Source organism: Miscanthus floridulus, chromosome 14, assembly GCF_019320115.1.
Source record: "Miscanthus floridulus cultivar M001 chromosome 14, ASM1932011v1, whole genome shotgun sequence".
In the NCBI taxonomy this organism is placed as follows: domain Eukaryota; kingdom Viridiplantae; phylum Streptophyta; class Magnoliopsida; order Poales; family Poaceae; genus Miscanthus; species Miscanthus floridulus.
In genome coordinates this window covers 11,641,217-11,654,063 of record NC_089593.1, presented here as the reverse complement: position 1 = coordinate 11,654,063, position 12,847 = coordinate 11,641,217, and the positions used below count along the sequence as shown (strand labels likewise).

Below are 12,847 nucleotides of genomic sequence, written 5' to 3'. Positions count from 1 at the left end.
TACTTTCATCAGAACTACTAATTTTTTTTTTTTAGAACAGGTCAATAATAGAGCCAAGTTACTTGCTATAAGACAAGATATAAGAGTCATGTTATATAATAAGTGTCTCCTATTTATCTTTAAAAAGTATCTCTCCCTTATTCTTCCTCACAACACTTACTACTTAGACCCACTAACACCTATACTTCCGTGCCCAGCTTGGTGCTTGCATGAGAGCCAAGCTCTTATATCTCTCCTCCACATTAGCATTAGGTTGGCTATAAACCCTGCTCTTCTTAAGTGCCTCCGCGGCCAGATCTAGACGTCACGTAGCTGGCAGCCAAATTAAAAGAGAGGTTCGCGGTTGGGCAGTTGTCTCCCACTCTTCCGTGTTCCATTGTTGGGGTCTCGGGGCCTAGACCAGATGGCTGGGCTATTCAGCGAGCAGGCTGCCGTGTACGCCGCGGCTCGGCCAGCCTACCCGAAGGATCTGTTTGCCAAGCTCGCGGCTCTGACTGTTGACCACCGCCGCGCTTGGGACGTCGGCTCTGGCAATGGGCAGGCAGCCATCGGTGTAAGTTGATCGCGTCGTCCCTGCTCTGCTCTGCTCCAATCTGATCTCCACAAATCAAAGCGTCTTCGACGATCAATCTCTTCATATATAAGAGACAGGAGTACATATACATATATACGTATGTATGTTTATTTAATTTGTGCAGGTCGCGGAGCACTACGACAGCGTGGTGGCCACGGATGTGTCCGCGGACCAGCTGCGACACGCCGCTCCACACCCCAAGGTCCGGTACCTGCACACCCCCGACACAGGACCGGAGGCGGAGGATGACCTCGTTGCCATGCTGGGCGGTGAGGCCAGCGTGGACCTCATCACCGTGGCACAGGCCGTGCACTGGTTCGACCTCCCGTCGTTCTATGGCGTCGCGCGCCGCGTCCTGCGGAGGCCCGGCGGGGTGATCGCCGTCTGGGGCTACAACTACCGCTTGAGCCCCGTGGACGTGGACGACATGCTGGCGCGCTTCTTCGACACAACGGTGCCTTACCGGGACCCCCGAGCTCAGTACGCCACCTGTTGCTCCTTCCTGCTTCCTGAACACGTGCATATATACTAGCTACTATGTACTATGTGAATGGATTTTGTCAGACTCAGTAAGATTGTGATATGCAGGTACTGCATTGGAGGATACCGGGACCTGCCGTTCCCCTTCGACGACATCGGACTTGGCAAGGAAGGAGAGCCGGCGAGCCTCGACATGGAGCACGAGATGTCGTTCGAGGGCCTCATCGCCATGTTGAGGTCATCGGCGGTGGTGACATCGGCGAAGAAGCAGGGCGTGGACCTGCTGGGGGAACGCGTCGTGAAGCAGCTGGAGGAAGCGTGGGGAGGGGCGTCGCTGGTGCGAAAGCTGACCTACAAGGCCTTCCTGCTCGCAGGCACCCCGAGGGCCGACGAGTGAGTGTGATGTTGCATGCTCGATCTTCCTTGTCCTGCGTGAGATATATTAGACGGACGAGCAAGTAATTTGTATCTCCTCTCCCACGAATAACATGCCATCCATTTTTTTCTCGTTTATCTAAGCCTAGCTACTTATCTACTAAGCCCCGATCTTCACATATATATCAATCTGCATGAATGAAGACCGGGGCTCGCGCCCTGGAGGCGTTCGATCGGCAAGCCCTGCAATTGGTCCCTGTTCGGGCTCCGATCCGGCGGGTGATGCACCCCATGGAAGGCGCGTCCCAGCACGCGGAGGTCCACACCGTGGCGCGCAGCATGCCCAAGCTCCGGCAGCGCTTTGGGGTACAGATGCAGAGCTCATGTCGTCGATGCAAACAGACAGCTACGGAGTAAACGCTACACCAAATTAAGCCATGCCCCATGCGGCCATGCCCTGTTTGCTTGCTTTCGTTTTCCATGCGTCCTCACCTCACCTACCACACCTAGCCTTATTAACTTTGCATGATTCTCGACAATAGCATGTACGAGTAAGTAGGGCTGCCGGCTAAGCCTTATCAACTTGTTGCTGCACGGTCTGTAACCATCACTGCGCTGTGAGCCTGTGACCCTCTTTCCAATCAGCAGGAAGCAGCAGCATCAGATCAGAGAGCGATGACCTCTGCAATATGCTTCCTGTGCTGGTAAAGCACATAATAGTATTGGTCCCCTTTTTAATCACTTTTCCCTCGCTGCACGCTACGTACTCCCTCTGGTTTCCTCGTTTTGGACAACGACACGGTCTCTAAAAAACAACATTGACCATTAATTTTTGCTATAAAATATAGTCAATATATAATTTTGTGAAACTACGTTTCGAGATGATGAATCTTGAAAGCATCTAGGCCAATACACATAAAAAAACAGCAACATCCTCCTCTGTCAGATTTTTACCGGAAGTCGAGATCAAAGCCATTCTCGAATCTCGCTTTGTCGGCTGAATTGGTGCATGTGGAATGTGAAAACCAGCCAGTGCATCCGCCGCTTGACCAACCAACTGGGCTACTGGTTTAGGTTGCTTGAGAATCGAGCACCGACTCATGGCATGATCGGAGCTTCTGCAAATTTCACAATACACTATCGCTGTGCACTCGAACATCAGGTGGCCTTTCACTCCACACCTTCTGCAAATTTTAATGGTGACTGTCTTCTGAGTCCCACCCGCAGCACCCACATTTGTTGTTTCTATTATTGAGTTCCCAACTCGCCCATCACCTGGTCCAGCAGCCGAAGAAGAGCCCTACAAAATTTGTGATCCTTGCATCATATTTGCGTTGACACCATGTTCTGCTGCCCCCTTTCCTGTTAGCTGCTGCTGCTCGACATTGGGACCATGCTGCTGCTTCAAACCCAGTCCCGACTGTGCTGATGAAGTCTGAGCCACCGTGGCGGATCCCGCTGGAGGAGCTTGAGATGTATACTGCTGCTGATTCACTGATTGCTGCATCAGGATCTGAGAGGGATTCGGTACATGCTGCTGTGTTGAAACATGCTACAGCGGTGGCACGTGCTGCTGCGAAGATGCTTGAGGCACATGCTGCGGTGGCGCGTGCTGGTGGTTGAGGCACAAGCTGCTGCGGAGGCATATGCTGCTGCCGTGGCACATGTTGTTGCGATGGCGCTTGAGGTGGCATCCGCTACCGATGATAGGTGCGAGCCTGTCGGTAGCCACCGTTCCACCCACGAGCTCCATTACCTCCGTACCGTCCCCTTCGTCCCCGCTCATATTCCCATCTGAGGCCATAGTTTGGTGGATGAGCCCTGAGATTGGGGTAGAAGCCTGGACCATTGAAGTGTGTGTCGTCGTTGTTGTGGTAATTATAGTCGTACGCAGCATCATAGCCATGGCGGCCGCCGCGCGCACCACCCTGCAGCTATTTCGGATGTCCCTGCAGCTAGTTCGGATCGGGACTGCAGCGATGAAACCGGATCAGGAACGTTTTAAATTCGAGTCATAGATGTTCGATCACTACGGAGCCTTGACGTCTCCAGCGTCGCTGATGGTGGTGAAGATCACAAAACCTCGGCAAAAGTGCCCCTCGTCACCTGCTGTTGGCCGCGCCTGACCTTCACTGCACAATCTCCAAGGGTCATCGCCGGTGACTTCCTCGGTCGCGGCAACCTGCCCGACCAAGGCCTTGTTTTGTTGACGAATTTTTTTTTTGAAAAGGATACGGTAGCACTTTCGTTGTTATTTGGCAATTAATGTCCAATCATAGTCTAATTAGGCTTAAAAGATTCGTCTCGTGAATTTCGTCTAAACTGTGTAATAAGTTTTATTTTTTATTTATATTTAATGCTTCATGCATGCGTCCAAAGATTCGATGTGACGGGAAATCTTGAAAAATTTTGCAAAATTTTAGGAACTAAACGGTACCCAAGGTGTCCTCACCGGCCGACGAACGTCAATTAACGCCTTCATGATGTTACGTGCAAGCTCGACCTTCGAATTCATCGACGCTGGAGTTACTGGTTGCTCTACCCGCCGGTTAACCGATGAATCTTGCAACGCCAACTCTGCCTCGTACAGTGTATCCTTGGTGAAACAATGGACTGCTGCATGTCTTACTAAATCCAGCGTATAGGGCGAGTGAGCTACAACCTCCTCATCGGAATCATCGTCGTCCGTCGACGCCCAGAATTTGGACTTTACTCCTATGGGACGGAGGTCTATCGCGGGATCAGATACAGATCGATCACCACGATCACCAACGGATTTCCATCCGCTGTCCTCATCCTCCGTCCCATCCCCTTTTACCAAATCTCCAGACAAGCTTACCTCCACCCCTCGCTGGTGAAGATCCAAGACCGCCGGGTTGCGAGGTCGCCGTGCGAATGGTCTCCACCACCCTCTGTCTCCAGGAGCAGCAGCGACTGAATCAGTGATCTGGCCATTGCCTGTGCCGTCCACTAACTCCTGCTCGCCGTTGTAGTCGTCGAAGACGTGGACTCGTCGACCTTCGGGGGGATCGAGCTCGACTTGTGGAACCATGATGTCGTCCTCCAAAATCCTCTCAACGACTGCCCTATATCCCGTAAGGCTGTTGTCGGTGTCTTTAGCAACGCGAAAACGCCGATCTTCAGTGAGCTCTGCACCGCCTTTGTGGTCGCCGGCGTCGTTGTCTTCAACGTCGTCGAGGTCCTCAGGGTCGCCTCCCAAGCAGCTCTCAACGGTCATTTCGTTGTGGCTCATCTAAGCCTAGGTACTTATCTACTAAGCCCCGATCTTCTTCGCATGTATCAATCTGCATGAAATAAGACCGGGCCTCGCGCCCTGGAGGCGTTCGATCGGCAAGCCCTGCAATTGGTCCCTGTTCGGGCTCCGATCCGGCAGGTGATGCACCCCATGGAAGGCGCGCGTCCCAGCACGAGGAGGTCCACACCGTGGCGCACAGCATGCCCAATCTCCGGTAGCGCTTTGGGGTGCAGATGCAGAGCTCATGTCATCGATGCAAACAGACAGCTGCGGAGTAAACGCTACAACGAATTAAGGCCCCGTTTCGATGCGAAATTTTTGGCTTTTGGCTACTGTAGCATTTTCGTTTGTATTTGGCAAAAATTGTCCAATTATGGACTATTTAGGCTTAAAAGATTCGTCTCGCCAATTACGGGCAAACTGTGCAATTAGTCATTCTTTTTACCTACATTTAATACTCCATGCATATGCCGCAAGATTTGATGTGACGGGGAATCTTGAAAATTTTTGGATTTTGGGTAGGATCTAAACAGGGCCTAAGCCATGCCCCATGCCCTGTTTGCTTGCTTTCGTTTTCCATGCGTCCTCACCTCACCTACCACACCTAGCCTTATTAACTTTGCATGATTCTCGACAATAGCATGTACGAGTAAGTAGGGCTGCCGGCTAAGCCTTGGCCATGTTTAGTTCCACTAAATTCCTAACTTTGACACTATGCAAAAAGAAGATTTTCCGTCACATCAAACTTGCGGTACATGCATGGAGTACTAAATGTTGACGAAATCAAAAACTAATTGCACAGTTTGATTGTACTTTACGAGACGAACGTTTTGAGCCTAATTAGTCAACGATTGGACAATTATTACCAAATACAAGCGAAATGCTACAATGTGCTACAGTATCTCGGGATTTTAGGGGGCGCCAACTTTGTGGCCAACTAAACATGGCCCTTATCAACTTGTTGCTGCACAGTCTGTAACCATCACTGTGCTGTGAGCCTGTGACCCTCTTTCGCATCAGCAGGAAGCAGCATCATCAGATCAGAGAGCGAGGAACTCTGCAATATTATTCCTGTGCTGGTAAAGCACATAATAGTATTGGCCCCCTTTTTAATCACTTTTCCCTCACTGCACGCTACTCCCTCTGGTTTCCTCGTTTTGGACGACGACACGGTCTCTAAAAAACAACTTTAACCATTAGTTTTTGCTACAAAATATTTATAAAATATAGTCAATATATAATTTTGTGAAACTATGTTTCGAGATGATGAATCTTGAAAGCATTTAGGCCTTTAGTTGGGTTTCGGTGATTAATGACGACACGAGATTATTACGACTAACGTGTGGTTTGCAGAGGCATTATGAGTTAGGTCATGGCAATAGCAATTGATTGGGCAATTATGGTTTTCAAGCCCCCGTCGCCGGAATTCGATTCGGTTTTCAAAGGATGGACGACAAGGTTAAGGACGGACTAGTTCTAAGTGTTATTTGAAGTTGGAGAGATACTTAGAGTAGTTTAGGACTTTGTTTTTCCTTTAGCCGTACTATTAAGGGGAGTATGGACTAGTAGCTTGACCTAGGTGAGCCTAATGATTTAGGTGTGGTGCACACTTGTCAAACTTAGAACTAGGTAGCTCAGGTGAAGCCCTTATATCAATTGGAGGTAACTTCATTCACGTAGGATTTTGAATTAGAAGTGAATGGAGGGTCAAATAATTAACCGGACGCTGGTCTGGTTGTGACCAAACGCTAGAGGGTGTGTTCGGTCAGTTTATTTGATCAAAGGCAGCCGTCTGGTACTAACCGGACGTGGAGTGGAAGAGCACTAGACGCTGGGGGTCTATGTCCGGTCGACAACAGAGATGCACCAGAGAGGGTTTTTCTCGACCGGACGCGTCCGGTGGGTGCTGACCGAACGCTGCTCAGAGTCCAGTCAGAACTTAATGGCTCTCTTTGACAAAGAGGCATGTTGAACTGACCGAAGCATCTGGTCACCTTGATCGGAGCGTCCGGTCAGCCCGCAGAGTGCTGACTCAGCCTCCCAACGACTTGTTTTGTTTGAGGTGTATAAATACTTTCTCTACTCGTCCATGGGAAGTCTCTTGCTCATTTGTTGAGCCGAGAAACACCTTTGGAGTGTAAGAAAGTGTAAGAGCCTAGTGAGGGTCATTGAGATTTGCTAATCCAAGATTAAAGACCTCATTAGTGCATAGGGAGTAGCAAGTGTGCATCCACTCATCTCATTAGCCTTGTGAGGGTCGAGTGAGAGTTTGTGCTTGTTACTCTTAGCGATCGCCATCACCTAGACATCTTGGTGGTGATTGGGAGCTTGGTGATCTTCTAGAGAGCTTGTGGATGACCCAAGTCGGCTTTGTGAGCAGTTGTGGGCGATTCACCATGACGGAGTGTCAAAGAATTAGCCCGTAGAGAGCACTTGGTCCTTGCGCGGATCAAAGAGGAGCTACACCCTTGCACGGGTGCTCCAACGAGGACTAGTGGGGAGTGGCGACTCTTCGATACCTCAGAAAAACATCACCGTGTTCCTTTCCCTCTTTACTTTAGTAATTTACTTTGAGAAATTCAATTCATATCTTTACATTCTTAAAATTGTCATGCTAGAGTTGGATTGGAACCTAAGTTGCTTAACTTTTATGCGATAGAATAATTAGATACACTGTTGACATTTCTTAGCGTCACTACCAAGAATAGAATTTGAAATCTATCCCTAGCAATTACACCAGAAATGCTTGATGGTATTTATTAACTTGACACTTGTTTTGGTAGTCACTTACTAATTACATACACCTCTAGCTTATTTGTACTAGGTTGTCATCCCCAGTGTTGAAGCTAAAAGTGGTTGTTAGGATTACTTAGCATTACTACTGAGTAGTTATCTTATCATTTCATGTGACTAGAAAGAATATTAAGATATGAATAGAAAGAATCCACAAACACACAGATAATTATACCATTGTAGCATTTTACCAGGAGTATTGTAGGTATCGTTATTTATATTTTACCAGAGAGGAGCTATGGGGTGGCTAGAGACGATGAACAAGTATGCATTACTTATGATAGAATCAATCACATAACACATACTCTAACAGGGGTAAGCCAATAATAAATAAATGATAAGTGTAAATATTGATAACACCCAGAGATAGAAATAGACTACTCATTGTTATACTAAGGCTAGACAGGAGATTAGTTTAGAGATTGAATTCTTATGTCATTTCTTATTTACTAAGTCTTTTGTATACCCTAGAACATATACAATCATGTATAGCATAATGACTCTTCATCTATGTATAAGAAACATTACTAAGGAAAATCAAGAACAGAGCAAAGACTTCCCTCGCAACCGGGTTCTACTTGTTCTACATACGGGGAGTGGACTACAAAGGACTCAATGGGAGTATCACATCTGTGATCTACCACATGACCTGGCATATGGAGTGCATCCATAGGCAAACAATATCTAAGCAGGTCATTAGATACAAAGATATGGGTTATATTAAATTATAAAAGATATTAGGGATTATATTAAATTATATTTCATAATGGTACAAACCGGTCAATAGATACAAAGATGTGGGTTATTTAAAATATATTATATGATGGCACATGTAAGTAATTTATATGCAAATTTAGAGGGTTAGTTTAAATTCTATTTTATGACAATAGAGGTGGGTAATTTATATATAATTTTGCAATTTTTAAATTATCTTTTACATAAATTGGTAGTTAGATGCAAAATTAGAGATAACTTTATGTATTTTTCATAATGGTAGAGATAGGTAAATTTTTAAAGAGAATAGGTCCAATGACTAATTATGGTGATGACCATATGAGTCTACCAAATTAATTGCCAAATATTTCTGTTTACTACGAGAATTTCTGAATTTATTTTTTTCTATCATGTATGGGAGAATAAACATGGAGGTTCGATGAAACAAGAAGGATGAAAGCTGACCAGATGGATAACTATTTCTTTATGTTTGTCAAAAGATGGTCCCCTCTTTTATTTGTCTCTCGCAACTAAAAAGACTAAAAAGTGGACATCATTTTGGTGCGACAATCAACTTTGGCCATCGCCATGATGAGGTCATCGGCGATGGTGACATCGGTGAAGAAGTAGGGCGTGGACCTGCTCGGGGAACGCATCGTGAAGGAGCTAGAGGAAGGGTGGGGAGGGGCGTTGCTGGTGCGAAAGCTGACCTACAACTCTACAAGGCCTTCATGTTCGCAAGCACCCCGAGGGCCGACGAGTGAGTGTGATGTTGCATGCTCGATCTTCCACTTCCTACGTGAGATATATTGAACGGATGAGGAAGTAATTTGTATCTCCTCTCCCACGAATAACATGCCATCCATTTTTTTCTCGTTTATCTAAGCCTAGCTTTTTTAGAAAAGGGAATATATTAATATCCCAGCTTCTGCATCGATTAATGCATATGGTTGTTCGTTATTACAAGCACGCGTAAGAAGTTTCAGGGAACCTCAAAACCAAAGTTTTGAGCCATAAAACCAACAAAGTTTCAGTAGGACAAAAAAACTAAAGAGCAATTCTATTGCTAAAACTCCAGCTGTGTCTTGCAAACACCTCCATCACGGCTGTCTCGATAGTCCTACAACCCATCCTCACTAAATGGCGATCCTCCTCCTTCTGAAGTAGGGACCTGTACCTGGTCCAATAGGCCGCTTTGAAGATAACCTGCAAATAAGATGGTGCTATGGCTTTGTCAAACATAATATCATTACGAGTTAGCCAAAGCGCCCAGCAAATAGCACTTGCACCCACAAGAATTTGAGATTTCATTTTTCTATTTAACCCTTCCAACCAACTTGTAAACAAATTGTGTACACTATTTGGAGGATTTAGGTTAAATGAAACATGAACAATTCTCCACATGAATTTGGCATAATGACAGTGAAAGAGTAAATGTTGTATGGACTCCTCGGAGGAATAGAAGCAACACTTCGTATCTCCTTGCCATTGTCGCCTAGCTAAGTTATCTTTCGTTAATATTACATCCTTGTACAAGTACCACATGAAGACTTTAATTTTGAGAGGTAGTTTAAGTTTCCAAATTAAATTGTTATACGGTAAAGCCTGAACGCCTAGCAAAGCTCTGTACATGGCATTTACTAAGAACAACCCATTATGATGCAACCCACACAAAACGATCTCTCTAGTTTGTTAGATGTACATGAGCAACCATGAGCACCACATTGTGCCTTGTGATGAGGACATGGAGAGGTGGACTCGAACTTGATCTGGGCCTCCACCATGGCGACTTGAACCGGATAAGCTTTGGGCCTCCTTCTCGATTTGGATGCCCTTGTTGATCTCCTTGGCCTCCATGTGATTCTCCAAGCATGGTCATATGAGTGGAGGCCATGTCCTCATCAGAAAACACCCTTTGCTAGTGTCTTTTCTTAAGTAATGTCCCCATTGGAACAGTCATAACATAGCTTGCGAAGGTTAGAACTAGAGACCTTAGTGATCTTCTCTATATCCCTATTATCTCCGTCCTTGTTGCTTCTTAGGGGTTAAGTTTAGACTTAGTTTCTCACACGTTTTCCCTATGGTAAAATATAAATAACGATACTCTAGAATACTCCTGGGTGAAGTGCTACATCAGTATCCGTGCGCTTGTGGATCATTCCTAGTGATTATTTCTGTGTGCGTTAACAAATACCAACAAGCATTTCTAGCACCGTTGCCGGGGATAGATTTGAAACTCTATTCTTAGTTGTGACGCTAAGGAATGCCAACAAGCATTTCTGGCGCCGTTGCCGAGGAAAACGGTTGTTGAGTTAACTTTGAGCCTATCTTAACCTTGTATTATACTTTTATCTTTTATTACCTTCTTATTTTCCTTTTTCATCCTTATGGATGTCATAGATTCCACCCCCATATACCAATGCGCCGCACCCACGAGCACCAGCCATAGGCCCAAAGAGTCATCAAAACCTATCCTAACACCTACCTATGAACTAAGCCCATGTTTGGTTGCAATGGTCCAGAACCAATCCTTTTCAGGAAAGGTAGACGAAAATCCTTACCTTCACCTACAAGAGTTCGAGCAGACCTGTGACTGTCTTCGTATAGAGGGCATGTCCGATGAGACCTTAAGATGGAAGCTTTTTCCTTTCTCTTTGAAAGGGAGAGCTAAAAAGTGGTATAATCGAACCATAGAGAAAAAGCAGGGAGACTGAGGAACTTTACATTCTAGCTTTTGCTTGGAATTCTTTTCCATCTCTCAAGTAGTCAGCCTTAGAGCCAAGGTCCTATCTTTTAAATAAGAAGATAATGAATCTTTGGCCACGTCATGGGAACGTTTTAACTCTCTTATAGACTTTGGTCTAGATTTAGCCTTACAAGACCCCATTCTTCTTCAACACTTCTATATGGGTCTTAAAAAGAAAACCTCAAAGTTTCTTAACGTAGCTTCAAGAGGATCATTCTTGCATATTTCGGCCACGAAAGCAAGAAAAATCTTAGACAAAATTCTAGCAGATAAACCTGAAGAACCACCAAAAGAGAATCCTTTAGAGGAAGAATCTTAGATAGCTAAACCTGAACTTTTTTCATATCCACCACAAACTTCAGCTATCCCAATTTCTGAGCCACTGGAAAAGGAGGAAACTCTAACTTTGGATTTTATGCTTGATTTCGAAGATGAACTTTTTACCGAATATGGAAATACCTCTAATTACTACTCAGTAAAGAAGCCTCAGGAGTCTAAGAAATCATCACTCCAAAAGGAACCTTTAGACCCTTCTGAGAAAGCTTTCCTTAAAAGGACTACGAAAGAGTTAGTATCCATTATAAGTAATGAGTGGTTAGAAGAATTAGAGCTTTCCTCTTATGTGATCCGCTTGGACTCACCTTCTATCTCAATTCATTGTCAAATTCATAGAGACCTTTTTGAAGCCCTTTATAATCCAGTTGTGGGTGTTAATATCATGTCTGCATCATTTGCTCATGATTTATTAAAACACATGCCATTAACCCCAACAACAAAACTATTGAAAAGCCCTTCAGGACGCATTGTCACAAGTTTGGGAATTTTGTATGTGCTCCCTATCTAGGTAAAAAGCACCATGGTTCATTTAAGCTTTTATATCTTTGATATCATGGAGTTTGACCTATTGATAGCCTAACCAATTGGAAGGCTTATTCAAGAAGGACAAATAGGGAAATTAAATATTCATCTTGGGAAAAACATCAAACTCCCTTTGTCCATTACTCATTCTTTAAATGCTAAGACTGAGCCATGTCATGAGCCTGATCCAATTAAAGAGGATAAGGTACCATCTCTTGATCACTTAATTGAACCCAATCTTGAAGAAGATGCTGAGTTCTTCATCGAGGAAGAAGCCGATAATCCACTAGAACCCAAACCTCTCGATGAATTACTAGAGCCACCTAAACCTCCCATTGAGCTCAAACCTCTACCTGCCGGTCTTAGATATGCTTTTCTTAATAATGATCAGGAATCTTCTGTGATCATAAGTGATAAACTCTCTCAGGAAGAAACCCTTCGCTTGATAACTGTCTTAGAAAAGCATTGCTCAGCTTTTGGCTACTCACTTCAAGACTTGAAAGGAATCAGTCCTGTTCTTTGCACCCATCGCATCCCTACAGATCCAGACATTATACCTTCTAGGGAGCCCCAGCGTAGGCTTAATAATGTGATGAGAGAGGTTGTTAAGAAAGAGGTCTTAAAACTCTTGCATGCCAGGATCATTTATCCTGTGCCGCATAGTGAGTGGGTAAGTCCTATTCAAGTTGTGCCTAAAAAGGGAGGCATGACTATTGTTAAAAATGACAAGAACGAATTAATTCCCCAAAGAACTGTCACTGGATGGTGGATGTGCTTAGATTATAGAAAGCTTAACAAGGCAACAAAGAAACATCACTTCCTATTGCCCTTCATTGATGAAATGTTAGAGCGACTAGCAAACCACTCTTTCTTCTGTTTCCTTGATGGGTATTCAGGATATCACCAAATCTCGATCCGTCCCGATGACCAAAGCAAAACCACCTTTACATGTCCATATGGAACTTATGCTTACCGTAGAATGTCTTTTGGACCGTGTAATGCTCCAGCTTCTTTCCAAAGATGCATGATGTCTATATTTTCTGATATGGTT

General features: G+C 45.0%; 1 protein-coding gene across 1 annotated transcript; it reads left to right on the top strand.

Moving 5' to 3' along the window:
• The first annotated feature begins 286 nt into the window (after positions 1–286).
• LOC136505640 (uncharacterized) lies at positions 287–1,567 on the top strand. Its single transcript, XM_066500807.1, has 3 exons — positions 287–553; positions 699–1,054; positions 1,163–1,567. Exons 1-3 carry the CDS (start codon positions 404–406, stop codon positions 1,449–1,451), a joined length of 795 nt encoding a protein of 264 aa, XP_066356904.1. The 5' UTR covers positions 287–403; the 3' UTR covers positions 1,452–1,567.
• The last annotated feature ends 11,280 nt before the right edge of the window (positions 1,568–12,847 follow it).